General features: G+C 45.6%; 2 protein-coding genes across 11 annotated transcripts in view; both read right to left on the bottom strand.

Moving 5' to 3' along the window:
- Positions 1 to 1,423: 1,423 nt before the first annotated feature.
- akap1b (A kinase (PRKA) anchor protein 1b) lies at positions 1,424 to 12,633 on the bottom strand. Of its 2 annotated transcripts, XM_027021472.2 has the most exons (12): positions 12,469 to 12,633; positions 10,401 to 10,462; positions 6,604 to 8,255; positions 3,822 to 3,955; positions 3,426 to 3,552; positions 3,187 to 3,311; positions 2,899 to 3,076; positions 2,478 to 2,628; positions 2,327 to 2,394; positions 2,137 to 2,210; positions 1,968 to 2,033; positions 1,424 to 1,690 (listed from the first exon to the last, which is right to left on the bottom strand). In XM_027021472.2, the coding sequence occupies exons 3-12, from the start codon at positions 8,228 to 8,230 to the stop codon at positions 1,628 to 1,630; spliced, it is 2,613 nt and encodes an 870-aa protein (XP_026877273.2). In that variant the 5' UTR covers positions 8,231 to 8,255; positions 10,401 to 10,462; positions 12,469 to 12,633; the 3' UTR covers positions 1,424 to 1,627. The 2 variants fall into 2 exon arrangements, with proteins under 2 accessions (XP_026877273.2, XP_026877272.2); XM_027021471.2 differs by lacking the exon at positions 10,401 to 10,462.
- Positions 12,634 to 15,328: 2,695 nt separating this feature from the next.
- nf1a (neurofibromin 1a) overlaps positions 15,329 to 19,826 on the bottom strand; it is a 54,676-nt gene continuing 50,178 nt past the window's right edge. For 3 of the 9 annotated variants that reach the window (XM_035534018.1, XM_035534021.1, XM_035534022.1), the window contains 3 exons: positions 19,542 to 19,619; positions 18,989 to 19,042; positions 15,329 to 18,259 (listed from right to left, as the gene is read on the bottom strand). In XM_035534018.1, coding sequence (XP_035389911.1) covers positions 18,117 to 18,259; positions 18,989 to 19,042; positions 19,542 to 19,619 — 275 coding nt within the window. In that variant the 3' untranslated portion in view covers positions 15,329 to 18,116. Of the gene's footprint in view, positions 18,260 to 18,988; positions 19,043 to 19,475; positions 19,620 to 19,826 lie in introns of all 9 variants that reach the window. The other 6 variants (XM_035534023.1, XM_035534025.1, XM_035534024.1 and 3 more) reach the window with 4 other exon arrangements.

Here is a 19,826-nt window from a genome sequence, read left to right as displayed (position 1 = left end):
CAAGCCAAAAAAAAAAAAAAAAAAAAAGTTTCCCAGTGGTTTACATTCAGTTCAACAAATCAGAGGTACAATGGTGCATACCTTAACATCCAAAGTCAGAGCCAACTAAAGAGGGAAAAGTGAGAGGCTGCTTAAAGCTTTTACCTTTCCCAACAGCCCCAGTGCACATGCTTACAATAGCAGCCAACATGTGCCATATGATCTGCCTGCTAACAGTGTGATGCCCAGGGTGAATGTTATGACCCCACCATTCACAGAACGCAGAAAACAGCTACTTGACACGATGACCACAAAAGATCTATGGAACGGGACTGAGAGCACAGCAGATTAGAGAGGAGTGTTCAAACCGCCTGTGGCACGGTTGGAGGGCCACCAACGCTACAGATAATGAACTGTGGGCCTAGCGCGTGATATGGGGATAGACACTGGACTATGCCAAATTGGTGCTCGGAACAGGATTACATGCATACAGCAGACTCTTACAATATACAGCTCATCTAGCCAATCAGAAGGCCACTCTCAGCTCCACGCCCCGCAACACTCCGCGGGGCCAGCCGTCGCGGTGGCTCCCACCCAGGCCAGCGTGACTGTCTGGTGTAGCCACACAGAACGCGAGCCAGTCCCTTAGCTTTCTCTGTGAGAAAGGGTGGAGGGGGTGAACCCTAGCTCGCACAGGACCCAGCCCAGTGGGCGAGAGCGTCTCGGGAGCTACGGCCTCTTCGATCAGATATAGTGCGAGCTGTGTGTGGTGAGGACGTTTGGAGGCAGGCCTGGTCAGACCGAAGGCGACTCGCAGGAGGACACTTGGACGGGACAGGTCTCATTTCCCCCATAAGGCCACGCTGCTGTACGGATGGAAGGGGTGGAAGATCGGACTTGGTACAGGATCTGTGGAGCAGCGAGAGGCCGTCGCTGAAGGCCACACGGCCGTTTTGCAGTGGCGGTCGCCCACAAAAATCAAACCCATAAAGCAAGAGCTGAGACACAGCTGGAGAAACAGAGTCACGGAGTCTGCACGAGCTCTCGAGATCAGTCCCAAACCAAACATCAACGGTCCCTTCAGACGTTACTAATAGTGAGTGTTGACGGCACCATAGTTATAATCTTAAAATGTACATAATTTTCTTTTTACAATTACAGCTTTTACATCCACGGCAAAATAAGCCAGTCAGATTTGTGCTAGGAGGAGCTTGGTTGAACGGACAACATGATCATTTAGCAACCGTTTCTGTAGACTTATTTAAATTTACACGAACACTGAAGAGATTTCTTCATTCAGTTCTTACTTGATGTTCTTTGATTGAAACTTCATTTTGCTTCTTCTTATAATTATTTTTCTATACAGTACATTAATTTATTTTGAAAGGGAGTAGAAAATGAAACAAAAAACAAAAAACAAAAAAAACCAAACCAAAACAACAAAAAAAAAAACCAAACCAAAACAACAACAAAAAAAAAAACAAACCAAAACAAACCAAACCCTGGAAAATCAAACCCAAAAGTAAATTTCCCCATAGCCAGTGATGTGCACTTCAGGTAGGAGGGGAGCTAGGACGCATGCCAGCTCTGCGCTCTGAGGAAGGCGGGGAGGGTGGAGCAGGAGGAGAGAGTGGGGGTGTGGTGGGGATCAGAAGCTGTCCACCCAGATGGCAAAGCCTCTCTCTGCGAGGGTGCGGTTCAGCTGCACCAGCTACAAGAGGAAAGAGAAAATGAAAATTAGTCACACCTGCCGCCATCGTGAGGCTCAGTTACTTTCATGAAAGTACCGCTCTGCCCGTAAAATCTGTGAATCTTGAAAAGTTTTTCTTTTTAATTCGTCAAAACCTCATTGGCGTTTGTTTCTATACATAAAGCCAATAATAATAATAATAATAATAATAATAATAATAATAATAATAATAGACTCATCCAGCAACCAAAAGAGGAATTTATCTTCCAGTGCAGACGGCGTCTGCAGAAGCCCTCACCTCGTCTCCAACCATGTTCCACATCTGGACTAGTGGAAGGCCCGTGTTATTGTCATAGTTCGTGACCTAAAAACCAGGGATTTCATGAGGAAAGAAGGAAAAGGTGGTGGTGAATTCATCTGACCGCTCACTCGTAACGGATCCTTCTGGCTCGTCAGCAGACACTTGCCTGTGCAAGCAGCGGCACCCCCTGCGTCATCTCTTCCAGCGCCGAGTTGGCTTCGCTCGAAAACCGATCCTCACCTATAGAACGCACGGAGCTAGTCAGGCAGCACTTAAAGGCAACAAGCGTCCCATAGCAGAAACTGCAGGGAAAAGTGTCAAGTCTCGTAAGTGTTAAGACGACAAGCCGCCCTCACCAGGAAGAGGAGCGATGTTGTCCAGCAACACCTCCGTCCCTTGGAACGGTAATGTCACAAAATCGGACCTGCGAGCGACAAATGATTTAAGGGAAGGCAAACTAAAAACACCCTCGGTCTCATACTATACACGAGCAGCACAGGCTGTAACCTGATCTGGCGAAGGGTATCAATCTTCACTCTGTCGTAGCCGCCGTAGTCCACGTATCGGATCTCCACCTCGCTGGAGTCCTTGTAGAAGGAGATGACCTGAGCGCGCCACCACGCGCCCTCCACCGCAGGGGCCGCGCAGATCACACCCACTGCAGCGCCAGGAAGACAGAAAAAGCAGGAGGTCTTAATCGCGAGGGGGATATTAATCTAGGCTACAGGTTCTGCCTGGTCCCGCGGGACCACCAGCCAGGTCGCGTTTTTGTTAGCTCTTTCGTGCAATCGAGTCAGCGGCTGAGGTACTACAAAGCTCTTCATCGCCTGGTTAAAAGGCGATAGGAGACGGAAAAGTAAACGCAGCAGGGCCGAGCGACCCGGGACACTAATCCGGCCGGGCTGAAAAAAACTCAGATCTTTCCTACCCTCGGCCGGCGAGGGCAGGGCGGGGGTGCCCGGCTGGGAGTAGCACAGGAACATCTGCTGGTCCAGGCTGCGCAGGGCGTGGTACGTGGGGTGGGTGTGCTGCTGCACGAAGACGTGGCCCGCGGACACGATGTTCACCACGATCACCTCCACCGTCACGCCGTTGGGGAGCAGGAGCTGGGAGACCAACGAATCGCAGAACATTAACAAAGCGGGACTTCAACAGGAAAGTTTAACGAAACTTCCGACTCTTGGACGGGGAGGGGGTGGGAGGGAGGCAGCTTTACCCAGGACGTCATGGGCAGAGAGGGTAAAGAGAGGGATGGTGGTGGCGCGTACAGGTTGGTCAGGTCCAGGTCTTTAAACTTCTTCCCGATCAAGGCCAGCGCTTTGTCTACCTGCTGCTGGGTGCCTGGGAATAACGGGAAAGAAGAAGGAGAATCAAAGTACGTTCACAGGTCGCACGGAGCACGTCCTCAGCAGAAAGGGCCTGGGCAAGACAAACAGGCTTGTGTGGTTCACTCACCCTCTAAATGGCAGATCTGAAACTCTTGCGTGTAAGGCAGGGTTGATATGTAGATCTTTGCACCGGAGCTTTGCTTCAGGAAGCTCACGTATCTCCCTTGTTTGCCAATTAGTCTACCAACCAGATGCTGCAAGTGAGGGAGGCAGAGGAAAAATAAAATTAAAAATAAATTTTAAAAAGAATCACTGCAAAGTCAGCGCTCAAGACAAGAGAAACGCTTCCTCGGTCCGCAACCGTTCTCGGTTAACTAAAGAATACATTAGGAGCTCGTGGTTAACTAATGAACAGCCATTATATAAGGTGGCCCTTGGCTTCCTTTGTTCAGTACAGATAATGGAACTTGATTCAAGTGTTGAATTTGGTTTAAAAATTAGAGGCAGTTCTGAGAAACCTCACCTTTGGCACTTCTATCTCCCATACAATCATCTCAGAGCTCTGTGATTGGCTGGCCTGGCTGCCACTCTGCTGACCATCTCCAACCCCCAAAGTGGAGCAGCTGTCCATTGAGTCCATGCTGTTTACGTCCGAACCTACGTCGGGAACACACAGCCGTGAATGTAAGCTTGGCAACACGCTAAAATGCCAATTATTCCCCAAGTGACTCAAATTTCTTCATACATTTCTGGTTCTAAAAAATGATTCTTTAAACAGTTTAAACCCATAGACCATTACTGCACATTTTAGGCTCATATTAATACTGCGCTACACACTTGTCTACCATGGTTATGACCAACTTCAAAGCCTTGATGAGGTCTAACCTGTTGCTATTTGGAGATCAACAACAATAGCTGCTTTGCCAGGTCACTGTGGTCTACGTAGCAACAGGAGTAACAAAAACAAGGTGATACAACTGAACAACTCTGCCAACACATGAAACAGGCCTTCAAGGAATATGGCCACTCACTGTCAAATCCTGCTCTGGTGCAACACAACGTTTGGAGGTACCTGCACATACACTAATTACACGCAAACCGTCACAAGCAGCCACTGATGCCTGATGACTGCGTTCTGAATCCTACTGCCTGTACGCTTCACTTCTTACCAGCCTGAACAGCTTCTGGCCCCTGCTTCAGCTCAGAGAACATACATGGGGAATATTCTAGCCAATTCCACTCAAACCGCTGAGCTGCTAGCCAACGCCACTCAAACCGCTGAGCTGTCAGCAGAAAAACTTGACCGCGTCAAAAGGCAGGGTGAAGTTACACAACCTTACACAGAGAAACAAGACTTCAGTTTTCCACTCCTTTCTTACCATTCCAAAGGAGTACCATTTTCAATACCATTTTCTAACTCTGCATCAGAAATATAAAAACACAGTATGCTCTGTTTTGGTGGTGGGTAGTGCTAAAAGAACAAAAACTAAATTGAGGGTCTTAAAAAAAAAAAAAAAAAAAAGATAACTAGAACAAACAGGCATAAAATTCTTCTAGATGTGGTGCACACAGCCTCTGTCTCTGTACCTGCTTGCAAAAGAAAGCAGAATGTACACGATACAGCCACAACAAAATGTGTGAAGAACAGATGTGGATCATTATGACCCGGCACAAAATCTATGACAATGCTGATGTAGGACACAAGAAAAGAGCCGATCCAGAACACACACACACGCGGGCACTTTGAAACAAAGCAAGTCATCAAGTCCTGAGAGAATCAACACCTTTCTTAAGGCACAGTAGGGTGTGGTGGAGGCGGAGGGGACACCAGGTGGAGCAGCAGCACCACCCAGAACACCTCACAGCACATTAGTACTCATGGCACAGGTGCTTCCTGTCATTAACACTTCCCCTTTTGTGTGTTCAATAAAGGAATAACCTTTGAGCTCACAAAGGCTCATCATCAATTAATTAGATGTTGTGATGCAGACCAACACATTTCTTCAAATGTCCTAAAATAATACTATAAAGCCATCAAATAAGATGATATAAACTGCAACAACACGGAAGCCCTAAGGGCAGCTCCACGGGCTCCACGCACCGTTTCCCTACCGCCAGCTTCCCGTTTGTCAAGTGTCTGACTTGTACTGGACAGCTATTAAACAACCTTTTGGGCACAAAGTTTGTGTCCAAACAAATAGGCGTTGTGAAGGGGGGGCTCTGCTGGTGCAGGCAGTTAAACGGTGCATGCACAAGCGTGAGCTCTCTTCGCACGACTACCCAACAAGAGGTGGAGCCACTGAGGTTTTCATACGCCCCGACAGTAAATCAATGTGAACTCTGCTGAGGGGCAGACCTCCGCGCACACAGCATTCATTCCAACGCAGGATGAGCCCTCCTCCACCCCTACTATAAACTACCCCTAGAGTCATGCATTTGTGGGGCTAAATCACAGTGTCACATGGCTCGAGTCCTGCAGGGTGGAAGAGTGAATATGGTGGTTATTTTTCTGGTCGTAGCAGCCTACCTAAAGCCTGTTCAGGAAGTGCTGCCTAACCTTTATGTGCAGATGGCTCCTCAGCCCCCATATCAAGCAGTGATGGGTAGCTAGCGAAGCATTTAGCATTGTTAGCTAAACGCTCGGCAGTAGCCATAAAACAACCTTCGATTCTAATAAAGTTTTTAGCGTCCATGTGGGAACATTTTCCAATGCTCGATTCTAAAAAAATAAATAAATAAATAAAAAATTAAAAATTGATTCAGCAGCACTGCCGATATCCAAACAAGGAATACTTGTGTTGATGTTTATCAGTGAATTATGGGAAAAGCCAGTCCCATTAGGTCTGGCATGTGCTTCCTGTAAGTGGAGGCCAGCCAGGACAAGAAAAGGTCCTGAAAGAAAATCCCCTTCTCATAAAGAGGTTTATGGGAAAAACATGTTGCAAACATAGAATAAGGAAGCTTGAGGAAGGCAGGTAGAGGAGATGGGTGCTATGAGACCCTTTGAATGACGAACTGCTCCATTAAAGGCTAGGCAATTAATAGATACTTTTGTATGAAACTAATTAACGTACGTTAATCAGTGCTCTCATTATAAAATATGGGCCTTTATTGTGATAAACAATAGTTGTTTTGAGAATCGCCAAGTCCCACCTCCCCCAGATGGATTAACTAGGCACATATCTTTCAAACATGCAAGATTAAAATGATATGTTCCTTCCAAATACGTATTTATCCTGAAGTGATGTTCAAACGGTGATATGCTTTCTAAAGCATATATAAAATACCAGAGTCGTGGTGCTCACCTCCTGACTGATCTGCCTCCGTCTCGCTGGTTCCGTTCCTGAGACCGGCCCCGTTCAGCCGGGCCGCCTCACAGACCGCGGCCACGTGCTCTGTGGTCAGCGTGGGTTGCTCCAGGGCCACGAGATCAGAGACGGAGCTGTCCGGCAGTTCGTCTGCCTTGCCCTCGGAACTCCTCGAGATCCCTGAAATTTGAGCAAGGTCCTCTTTGCTCTGAGGCAGCGCGGAGGGCGAGCTCGTGCCGAGCAGGACGAGATCCTCGCTGCTGACGCCGTCCTCCGACTGGCCCGTGCTGCAGCCGGAGTCCTCGGTTGTGGTCACCGCCTCCACGGCTTGGACCCTGGGCAGGAGAGGAGTCGAGTGCAGCTGGCCCCGGATGGGCGCCGCCCGCGGTCCTCCATGCCGATCGTCCTCGGGCTTCTCCCACGCTGAAGACGGCAGGCAGCCGTTGGCGACGTCCTCCGCCAGCTGTGCCGCGTGCTGGTCTGCTTGGCTCCGTGAAGCCCACTGGAGCTGTTGTCTAGCGGTTTCCTGCCCGTTCAAAGTGGGCGTGCTGCAGCCAGCCACCTCGGTGGACTCGCCGAGCTGCAAGTCACGGCTGCCCACTGTCATCACCTCCTGGGTGGCGGCGGAGAGGACCTCGGTGATGAGGCCTGCAGCCAGGCGGTGGAGCTCCTCCATGCCACCAGTGGTCTCTGCCGACTGGCACAGGTCTCCGTTCTCATGGTGCTGGGTCTCCACAGGGACGTCCATGTCAGGTGCGCTAGCAGACAGGGGGAACAAGGTGGGCGCCGCAGTGCTGGGGGACTGGCAAGATCCGCCCTGAGCACGTTGTTCCTGGGTCGCGGCCGGGACTGAGGGCCGCTCGTCTTTGGTGAGGGGAGGGTCGTCTTTCACCAAGTCTGCTTGGAGAGACTCGGCAAAGGGCACAGCCAGCACTTCGCCAGCCACCTCCCCCTCCGGCTCGGGACGCTCTGCCCTGGCTGGCTCCGTGGTCCGGCAGGTGGCCAACGCCTTTTCCATAGCGCCAGCTTCCCGGTTGTCAGGCTTTCCATCTAGGAGTTGCCTCGCCGAGGCAGCAGCTCCCAGCTCCCCGGCTGCAGGTGGCGGACTTGCCTCGTTGCTCAGAGAGGCAGCCTCCGGTCTCTTACGAGACGAGCTTTTCTCTGCTAGATCTGCTGGACCCGAGGCCGAGGCGGGGGCCTTTTGCCTGCCGGTCTCCGGGCTGCCCGGCTGGTAGTCCGTGCTCGCGCTATTGCTGTAACAGGACGCACCCAGCTTCCCAGACGCTACCGCAAGCTGCGGCTGGTCCGGAGGCTCCCCAGCCGGCCCCCTGCTCGCTGGCGCGTGAACGGGCGCTACGACCTTCTGCTCGGCAGGCCTCTGCTCTTTGGCGTCAGGGACGTCTGGGAGAATGGTGGTATGTGCGGTGCCGGCGGGCGGACAACCCTTCTCCACCACGCCATTGCTGCCCTCGCTGGGAGAGGCCCGGAGGCCCATGGCCGGGCCCTCCTCACTGTTGTGGCCGGCGACACGCCCTTTCTTGCGCGAGATGTACCACCACCAGCCAATGAGCATCAGCACTCCAGGAAGCGTGTACGGGACAAAGGATCGAAACCTCAGCGGCATCTCCTGTTGGCCCCAGCTGCTACTCCTGAGAACAGAAGACACAAACACAGAGTCAGAACGCTTTCTGGCAAAAATAATTTGCTACAGTATCAGTGTTCAGAATTAAAATTAGACAGATTGTGTCGAGTTCAAGCAACTTCAGCATGCGTCAACAACATAATGACATTCACCACACAAATTTTTAGCAATTTTGCATTCTGTTTTGGGACATTAGAGGTGGCGTGGGTTTCAAATCATTTAAGATATTGCTTATGCTCTTGGTTTCCGCATTTTAACATAAATCCCAAGTACGCTACAATATGCAGGCCTTAACATCCATTTTATTGTACTGTAGTCTAGGGCACAAGTTAAACCACCTAATGCTTATGCAATTATCAATTTTGGTCCCACTAATAAATTGTGCCCCATTAAAGGTGGGTGATAGGGGTGAATTTAATCTAGACTAAACGGCATGTTTAGTGGGGACTTCTGAAGCAAACACACCCACCCACATACCCCCTTTGGTTCAGTCATTGCTAAGAACAAACTATTAAAGTTTAGAGTTTGAAAAGACATAATTTACATTGTTTATATGTTTTGTGCCTGCAATGTTTTTGGTAAAACCATGCTCTTTATACAACTAATGCTCAAAGATCTGAATAGTACAATCGTAAATGTCTAAAGGATTTAAAACTCAAATTCATCAAGTACTTACAGGTAGAGGGTTTGCACTTTGATTTCTTTTTGCTTACTCTAATTTTATTTTGCTTAATTATAAAATTATTTTGCTTAATCTAAAGCTAAAGTTTGCTAAATCCAATTAATAGCCAAAAGACCTCCATCAAAGACTTTAAATACACAGAGAAAGTGTGGGTGGATGCCACAGGACACCATACAAACAGTTCCAACAAAAGTCACTGTTTATGCAAAGCAGCACTGCTGTCTGAGAAAGAAAGCAAAAATAAAGACACAGCCAAATTTATATACTGGTTTGTCTACAAAAAAACTTCAGACACCCATGTACATAGCAACAAACAAGCCACATCAGAGGTGTCTGACTTTCAACGGTCATGTACAGAAACTTGTGAGACAAGGTATAATTCCTGCATAACGACTGATCACCAAAAACAGGGCTACTTTTCCTTCCTCGTGAGCCATGAGCCAACATGACTATGATCACATATCCTAGTGCACATTACGCATGCCTGGCCTGTCGAGAGGGGGAGGGGTTTTGTCTAGCCAAGCTGGAGCACTGGAGGTGGGCCCTACCAGTTACAGTCCAACCCAACAGGCTTGCGGGAGTGCACGCCAAGGTCCCTCCATTGCTCATTGGCTGGCGGCAGAGCCACGTTAAAAAAAGGACACCTAAACATGCCTTGCCATAACAGAGAGAGGAGCCCAGTTTGTGGGAAGGGAGGAATGCACTGCGGAGGGCGACACTGCACTATATGGGAGGACTCGGCACTAATATGTTTTGAACTTCGACTTTGACCCCCACAGTGCTTTTGGCTGAGCTGAGGAGTGGCAATGGTCTGGCCCAGGGAAGGTCACACACCATGTGCTGCAGGGGCGTTGGTGATAAAGATACCGAGGGAATATCAACGTGTGAAACCATGAGACACAGACACTGTCGCACTATCCTACGGTGAAAGGAAGCAAGGGAGATTTTCCATCAAGTTCATCATGGACCCATCAAAATGCCCAAATTAGCAAGTAACATTGTTTAAAAGCAGAGTGACATTCTTGCCAGGGTTATTTAAGGCAAACAGACTTGATCATGCTTAAAATAACACCAATAGGTTTAAACAATGATTATGAAAGCAGTCATACCACTTTTTCATCTTGGTATATGAAGGGTGTCATAACAAGGACAAGGAATCTTTTTACCGAGATTTATAAATGAGCCTCTTATGAATTTAATGACACTGGATTAAGACACAGGTGCCTGAAGGATTTATTAGCACTCTGCTTGGAAGGGACTTAAAAATACCAAACAAATAGGTTTGGAAGGAGAGTTTGCATACTGGCTCAAGTTCTCCAAACCCGTTACCCTAAAACATGCTTATGAGGAAAAAAAACTAAACAAAAAAGACAACAAAAACAACAACAACAAAAAACAACAACAAGTGGCATGATAAGTTTTATGTAAAGAAACAAAGCGCTTGAAAAACCACCAATGACCTTCACTTACAGTTTCCCAGAACCAGGTCCAGGCACCAGCAATTCTGCATATTGCTATTTGAGACCTTTGAACTGGAAAGAGAAGGCTTTAACTGAGTGAGAGGAGCATAAGAATGATCAGTTCATTATCTTTATTACAAAGAAAGGGTCAAAAGAAACTAATGTCAACGTGCGATTTTGTAGAGGGGGGGTGTGATGCCTCGAGTTTTCGTTGCCTTTAAAAACAGGTAATAAATCTGAATAGCAAAACAAACAATTACAAGTTGCCAAGTACACGTTAAAAACCACCGCATTTTGACAGCTGACAGACTGATCTGCCCAGAATGTCACTAGCAGCTTGTATGATCGCGATACATTAGCACGTTCATAACCAGCCGCACGGCTTCGGCTGCGGATAATCGTGGTCACGTACGCCTGGCAACAACATAATCAACACTTGTATCACGTAAAAACGCCGTTCACCTTCGTCGAGGTTAAACACATGCTCGCGAAGTTCACGTCCACTCCGGTCTCGCCGTATCACGGCCTGGGCGCGTGTGCAAAGCGAGTCGAGGATTAAGCTACGCCGCTGCACGACCTTGGGGGGGTAGATAGCGAAAGGGTCGGTGCATTCGCTACCACGCACCGAGTACACGCGTCGTAAGCAGTTTATCGACTGGCTTTGCGTCTACAAAAACAAAAAACAGCGTGCACTCCCGAACCTACGGCAACATACGCACCAAGCACCAGAGTCCGGGCGTTTCGGCCACCCGGTGCTCGGCGGATCTCACCGCATCACGTCCATTTGCTCTCTTTTCCAAAAGGAGTGTCACGATTAGCGAAGTCAAATCAACTCTGCGTGTTCTGGTAAAGAATAAAAGCGCCACGGTAAGCAGAAGAGCGGCCGTCTGGCGCACGGTTCACGCAGCTTACCTCGAGGCTGCGGCGGGCGGCACACGCGCTAGCAGGCTTAGCTGCCCTTTAGCGCCGACACACAACGGATTCGCCGAGACGGGGTTAAAAAACAACAACACACGATTGCATCGCTAAAAACGACAATCAAACGTTCGGAGGTAAAAAAAAAAAAAAAAAAAAAAAGTGAACTAAGTGGATAAACAGGGTATCGACCCGGATCACGTTCATTAAGCGGTAGGCCGAGGCGGAGGACGAGTTAATGCAACTGTCCAGTGATGTCATCTAGTGATCACCTTCGCGGTGTCCCGTTAATTATCCATTAACTACTACACCAGCCACACAGTCCCCGGGTCTATGAGTGCACGTCAACCACCGCACAAGCCCACTACCGAGGCTGAGCAACATGGCAAGAAAGACAGCCGCGGAAGGCTTGAGCTCCACTTCGCGAGTTTGCAGCCGCAGGCAGCATGTGCTCACGTTTTGAACGTCAGAATGATGGTTCAGCTGCAGATAACGTGAGTGGAGCTGGGAGATGCACCACAGCAGAGCTAGCTAGGAGCCTTTATCTGCCTTCATCAAGTATTCGTTTTCTGCACTGCAAAATAGACAGTGTTTAACCCGAATGTCACTACACTATGAAAGACAGCTGGCGGTTGGCTAGTTTTACGAAGCCGAACACTGCATCCTCAAGAAAGTTAAGTTAACCTAGCTATCTAGCATCCTTAGATAACTATCTATTTAAATCCTAAAGCGAGACAGCCAGCCGTCTCGTTTAGTGACAGACTGAGAATGGCACGTCATTTGCACTTAATATGACACTGGCAGCTACAAACTAAAATCAGCGCTGCTGCAAGTGAGTCTGCTCCGTTTGTCGGTTAAAAAGCCAAAAACATTAGTTATCCTAGCTACGCTACCCAGGTTGATTACTGTGTACCTGGTGCAATTTTATGGATCACAGTCAACTAAGCAGGCCTAAAACACTAAGGTAACGGCAACAAAGAGCGTGGACTGTATTAAACCCGTGGACATGTTCATTAGCCAGAATAGAGGGCAACACGGAGGCAGTACAACCAGCTAGCCGGGAAGCTAACAAGCCAGCTAGCCGGGAAGCTAACCAGCTAGCAGGGCACAAATGAGCACGCCGCGCAGCCAGCATATGTAGGGCGAACATTTCTAACACTTACTGCGTTTATATATCCTTCGCGTCGCCACTGTGAACAGCACACTCGTGATAAAGCTTAGTGACTGTTGCGTATTGCGGGCCCGACGCCGTCCAAACGTTGTCCCTGTTCGGTGTCTGTCTGTCTCTCTCTCTTTCTCTCTCTCTCTCTGTCTCTCTCTATCCTCCCCACGTGTTGCCCGACCGAAAGCACTCTAAACAGAGGCGTATCAGCTGATGAAATCCCGCGATAGCTCCTTTCTTCATGAGACCACGTACAATCTCGCGCAACTTTGTCCTCGATTTTAATGTAAGACGGAGAGCTACTCCAGTTCCACGTAATTGTTGTGCTCATTTATACAGCTAACGATGCTATTCATAATCGTTCTCCTCTGGCGTAATCATTGTTTGGGGTATTAGTTTTACAGGCCTGATTAATACACCAAGGGTCCTTTAAGACTGGGCTAGCCAACTCTGAGCATAGTGCTCCCTGTTTTAGAGACTTCCATGGGAGCAATGTTCTTTTGGGACTGTTAAGCCTAACTTAATGGCTGTCTAATAATTCTGGGCTTTTACAGAGTGGGTGCCAGCATTCAGAGAGCAAATCTTTGGCCATTTTGTCACATTTCACAGAATACAAAGACAGCTGTATAAAATTCATGTTGGTTTATGCCTTCTGATGCCACAGACATTCCAAGCAGAAGATTGGTAATGTCAGTTCATGCAGTTATTGTGATGGAAGATATACACAATCAAAAGGAACTTTACTTGATGTAAAACAAGTGTATTGGTCCTTATATTCTTTTCAAAAATGAGCAGGTGAACAAATTGCCGTGTGTGTGTGTGTGTGTGTGTGTGTGTGTGTGTGTGTGTATATATATATATTACACACACACACACACAGAATAAAATAGACCACTACAAAATGACCAGTTTCTCTAGTTTTGAAATTGATGGGTACAAGGCTGAGCAGTTTTGTTTTATTCTATAAACTACTGGCAACATTTCTCCCAAATTCCCGGTAAAAATATTGTATTTTAGAGCTTCTTTTTTTTTTTAATGAAAATGACTATTGCTCACAGAAGTTTCAGACCACAAATAATGCAAAGAAAACAAGTTCATATTCATTTATAAACATCACAGTACTAATATTTCAACTTAGGATGAGTCGAGAAATCAATATTTGGTGGAATAACCCTGATTTTTAATCACAGCTTTCATGCGTCTTGGCAGGCTTTCCACCAGTCTTTCACATTGCTGTTGGGTAACTTTACACCACTCCTGGCACAGAAATTCCAAGAGCTCGGCTTTGTTTGATGGCTTGTGACCATCCATCTTCTTCTTGATCACATTCCAAAGGTTTTTAATGGAGTTCAAGTCTGGAGATTGGGCTGGCCATGATAGGGTCTTGATCTGGTGGGCCCTCACCCACACTTGGTGATTGTCCTGTTGAAAAAAAGCAATCATCAGAGTTGGGGAACATTGACAAATTTGCCCGATTCCAGCCCTGCTGAAACACCCCCAGATCATCACCGATCCTGCACCAAATTTCACAGTGGATGCAAGGCATTCTGGCTTGTAGGCCTCTCCAGGTTTCCATCTAACCATTACATGACCAGGTGTTAGACAAAGCTGAAAACTGCACTCATCAGAGATGATGACCTTACTCCAGTCCTCTACGGTCCAATCCTTATGGTCTTTCACAAACTTCTGTCTGGCTCTTCTTTGCTTCTCATTGATGAAGGGCTTTTTTCTAGCTTTGCATGACTTTAGCCCTGCCTCCAGAAGCCTGTTTCGAACTGCCCTTGCTGTGCAATTCAACCCAGCTGCTGCATGGCATTCTTTTTGTAGGTCACTTGACATCACTTTACGGCTTGTTAAGTGACATTCGACTGAGGTGGTGATCACGGTTGGTAGAGAGTCATTGTTGTCTCACGTGTTTGCTGCTTGACCTTGTTCTTAAGAACCGGTTTTTGAAATTTTCAACATGAAAGCAACCTGCCAGTAAAGCTACAATTGAACCCTTCTTTTCCATATTAAAGAACCTTTTTTTTCCAACTCTTTTGGCATGGTCCGTAGCTGTATTTTGACTATACTTTTTTACTTTTTGGGTAGTCCTAGCATGGCTTTTCCCGTCCAGCTGGTTCTATAACGAGAATAGTGATGACGGCAGCAGTGGTTTTTATACTGTTGCTCATTAGAATAGGATTTTGTTCAGGTGATCACCTATTCAGCATCTCATTAAGCAGAATGAGGTGTGTCTGTGAGGGAATTCCACAAACACTTGAATGAAATGGCTGCTGTACATGTGGAGATGCTGATTTAAGAAAAAATTGGAGTGGTCTCATTTTTTTCCCCCAGAGCTGTATATAGTCTTTCTACTGAAGCAATACTCCAGTGTTTTTCAAATTAATCTGTCCAACATTTGTAGCATATGGTTGATTAACACAGACAATTTTGATGAAATTCTCTGTAGAAAACAAAAAGCATTGACTTGAACAACGCTTCTACTAGATACGTAATGGCGGAAGGAAACCTTGCAAGAACGTCCCTTGGGGTTCTATTAGAAGTGTTTTGAATCAACAGGTCTTATGTGCTTTTCCAAGTACAGAGAATGCATCAAAATTGTTCTCCATGGTAGTTCACCATGCACTATAGATGTGGCAGACAAATCTTAAAAACACACTGGATTATTCTTCAAATGATTATTAATTATTTACAAAGGAGGTTGACGGTAACCGGTATCTTAAAACTACCAGAATTAGCCCCCTCACTCGGTCTTCAAATCAATTTACTATTGGGAGCCTAAAACCTATACAATAGCTAGAACTGTAAACACAACTGGAAACATTTTTGTTTAAACTTATTGCATGTTGATATCACTGTGACAGGGTAGTGAACAACTTTTATTATGAACACAAGTATAATTAAATCATGTTATACATGTACAGCAACTAACTGCTTTACAAAAAAAAAAGCAATACAATGTCATATTTACAATCATAACTTCCAATTTTACACAAAAATATTTACAGATGACAAATGTGCTGTTTACAGATGATTGGTGCAATTAAATGTGATAAATGCTTCAGACCAATGCAGTTTTCTATTATAAAATAAATGCAGTGTTCCTTAACCACAAATTGCAAAGAAAAATGAGCAAGACATCATCTCGTCATAATGCAGACAAGCATGCTCCTAATAAACTGCTGTGCAGGCTGTACCCACATCAATAGCTTCAGATATTACTACTGTATATCCTGAGAACAGTAATTAAATTTAGCTGTGTACCTTACCTTCAGTGTATGGAATATATGAATGCGTAACTGAAAAAAAGACTGAGACAGAATATCAACTTGGATATTAGAAATATCCTTACCTACCTCAGTTCACAGAGTAGAGGTGTTTTAAAAAAAATGTTTCTAACCTTATTAAAAACTGCTCGGTAACTTGTCCTTTTGCATTTAGAGTATCAGAATGTTTAGAGTATCAGAATCCTGCCAAACTGCCAACATAAGCAAGACAACATCTCTGCAAAACCATCAATAAAGACTATAAATACTATAATAAACCTGCAGTTAAACAATAGGGTACAGTAACAGATATTAAAATAATGAAGATGACAAACTGACCAAATTAAGGCTAGACAGATTTGGTCCCATTTCCAAGAGCAAACCATTAGACATTGCTACTTGATTATAGGACCACCATGAACCAACTAACGTACATGAACCTTTTAAGGTAATTCATTCTTAAGAGATAGAGTGGTTAAAAGATAGCATATAGTGGTTGAAGAAAAAAACAAAAAACAAAAAAACAACCTAAATATTATAGCTGATTTTTTCATGTAAATGTAATGTTCTATGCAATTGATAGGTGTTCTTTTGTAGTGCTAGTTTATAAAACCTAACTTCTTAGATTAGTCATCACAGATACAGTGCTCTACAGCAATCATTTTCACCTTTTCTTCTTAGGGAAAAAGTGGGCAAATAAAGAACAGATTGGGGAATATTGCACATAATCAGCAAAAATGTCAGGACCATTATACGGAGCCCCCACTGTAGTGGCATTTTGTGGAAAATGTAAATAAACAGCAAATTTGTTTCCATAGTGTGGGGACATAAAGCAGCATGCAGCAAGTACATGCAAGCAAAAACCCTAACTTACAAATAGCATCAAAAACAAGAGAAAAAAAGTTATTAATGCACATAAACATGGTAAACCTATACATGGTCACAAAAGAACAAATGTTGGCATCCTCCACCCAAACTCACATCCTAACTTGCCTCTTTACTGTGATGTACCCTTTTATGCAATGTTACTATGCCTCCCTCTGGGCATACAGGAATTTGATTTCCTATACCATTGGCTTTGCCATGTGCTTTGTGACAATACAGTAACATTCAGCAATGCTGCACACAAATACCACTTTGTCTATACTTGCGCCTTTAGACACATATTAAACCGACAAAATACCATATAAATGCATATAAACTGAAATAATTTGATATTACTGGTGTCATCACTACTATGACTCCAACCTCAATCCCACCAAAAGCTCTCAATTGTCATCATAGAAATCTGTCAGTATTATTGTGATATTTGAATGACATGGTTATAAGACAATAAACAGTGATTATAAGAGATACCTTCAATTAAATTTTGAGTCATTTACCTTCACAGAATAAATATCTACAGTAAATGCATCAAGTAATGATACTTATATATTTGAAGTTCATAGGATACCTTTTTTTAAGACAGTGCAGCAATGTATAGACATATGTATATGTAAAGAACATTTCTCTATAATAGTACCTGTTTTTCTCCCTTCCTCATCTTATCTTACAAACTATACACAGCTGATAATCTTGACAAAAAGGCACACAATAGACAAAACAGCAACCCAAAATGTGTGATTACCACCACCACCACCACCACCGTCGTCATCACCTGCATATATACATCTGCTCGGTATCAGAATGACATCCGATCTCAGTCCAGCCTGTGGATATCGGGTTCTCCAATGACCCGCTGATTCACTTCCCAGAACCTATCCGGGACAACTGTATTCAGGTCAGTCCTGATTCTGAGGCCATCTTTATCCACAGTCAGTTTTGGTCAGGAGTTGTAGTGGTTGTTAGTCAGTCCCTGCTTTTACATACATTAGGTCTTTACTGTTCACTCTCACAATCTCAAATTCCTTTCAATGCCTTGTTGTATTGTGTGTGTCATCACCTGCTGGTGCTGATGATTCCAGTAGCAGACAGTGTCTAACCGCGTGGCATCCCTCCGACCCCCCTGACCTTCACAGTGGGAGCCGGAAGCTGGCAGAGAAAAGAGTGCGAACCACGGACGTGTTCAGGTTTGCAGAGTCTTTTTCGTCGCGCAGCTGTCAAAGCGTCACCTCGGGTCAACCTCGAACCGCAGGCGCTGAGAGTTTCAGGGCAAGCTCAGCTCAGTCTCACCGCTCACCGTTGCACACATGCAAACGTACGGGGGGGGGGGGGGAAACGGGACTCTGGCGTTTCCTTTCCAAGGTTTCCGCAACAAACAAGAAATTTAAGCTGGAACTAAAAGCGGTTCTTCTCCGCGGGGAACCTTCTCAGGCTGGGAGACAGAGCAGCGGGCACATGGCGTGTGGAGAAGGGGCGGAGTCACTGCGGTCATGCCCGCTCAGACGATCTTCTTGATGCTGGCGCGCTTGAAGCTGCCCGCGCTGCGCTGCTTCTGCACCTGGCTGGCCGAGCCGTGCCTGGCTCGTCCGCTGCCGCACAGGCTCGTGGTCGGCGACAGCTCCACATTCTCCTTATCGATACCTGTGGAAGAAAGGAAACGTCAGAACACATGCCTTCCAAATCTAGCCAGATGTTGCCATCATTTTCACCTGCAAACACTTCAGGGTTTACTACACTGCTTCTTTGCCCCATTATGACAGTCACATTTACCTACACAGATAATTTAATAGTTAAATTTGATTTTGAGGGAATCAATAAGCTTATGCCAAATATAAACAGGATTTGAATCCATCAATATAGATATTACATTTGACATTTCTTCACAGGATCACCAAAATGTCTTATGTATAATAGCGTATCAGTGTAGAACAGTAAACAGTAAAAATCATGAAAAAAAATAAATAAAATAAAATCATGAAGTCTTTTCATTCCTATCCTCCATCCGTCTCTGACACATCAAGTCATACTAATTATATTCCAGCATCAACCAGAAGGTGGCTCAAGACTCAACGAGTGTTGCCATGAGAAAAGGGTCTTGCTCAGGTCCACACCAACTCACAACAGAGGAAAAAAAAGAAAAAGGGGGGGGGGGGATGCTTTATCATCCCAATGACATCCTATGTTTTTGTTTTTTTACAGGGTCCTTACAGGGCTGCAGTTCCTGCAGACTAGTGCCACTCTTTTCTACCCCCACGACCAGCTTTCCCCCTCTAAATGCTACAAAAACATTTCTAATGACAGGGAAGCACAAGCTAGGTCAGCGGCAAAGGGAAATGTAGCGTCAGCTGTCAGCAGCAGGGAGAGGAATACCTGGAAGGCCGAGGTGTGGTGGAAACGCAGCCGACTTAGAGCAAGGCAGAGAGGCTTCGAACGCACGCACACACGGAAAAGAAAGCAGACATGAGTGACAACTCAAAGAGGAAAAACACAAAAAAAAATACAATGAATGGAAGAAACAGAAAAATATAAAAATGATGGCTCATATGATCTTGATGCATGAATACAGAAAGACTGCTACTACAGCTAACTGGCACCATTAACCAGTTTGAATGATTCATTAATTGTTGCTCAATTAAACAGCTAAAATTAGTAGAAACCAAGGAGAACAGTTGATTTTATTTCATTTTATTTGAATTACTATTAATTCTATTATCAAATCAAAGAACAATACATATATCATTTAGCTAATTATGGGGACATTCGTTTAAGTTCAAACATCTATCCTTTGCTGCTCACTGCAGCTGTTACTACCACCACATAAAGCAAAGTATAGACAGTAGGCACTTAAATCAGTTACCAAAGTCTGCAAACTATAGAACTGGACTTTAATTGCCCATCACAGCTCTATAGTTCAGGCTTGTACCAGCAGTTTTCGGTGGCATCTCTTCTGCTGTCCTGGCATAGGACAAAGTCGGGGACCGTCTATAAACTACAGGGCCTTCTGAATTGACAGGATGTCGCACATATAGGAGAAAGAGCGCAATGAGGTTAATGAAGATACAGAGATAAGAAAGGATCATGCAAGTTCAGCACTTAGCCATTTGTAAGCATCACACTTTCCTTTGGTAAACTACTGTGACATTGACAAGTTCGGTACATGTGACAAAGGACGTGAGCTCTCACTGTTTTGTGCATAAGCTCAGGAGAA

This window comes from Electrophorus electricus, chromosome 15, assembly GCF_013358815.1.
Source record: "Electrophorus electricus isolate fEleEle1 chromosome 15, fEleEle1.pri, whole genome shotgun sequence".
Lineage (NCBI taxonomy): Eukaryota > Metazoa > Chordata > Actinopteri > Gymnotiformes > Gymnotidae > Electrophorus > Electrophorus electricus.
Note: the sequence above shows the minus strand (reverse complement) of the source record. Positions and strands in the feature narration are given on the sequence as shown.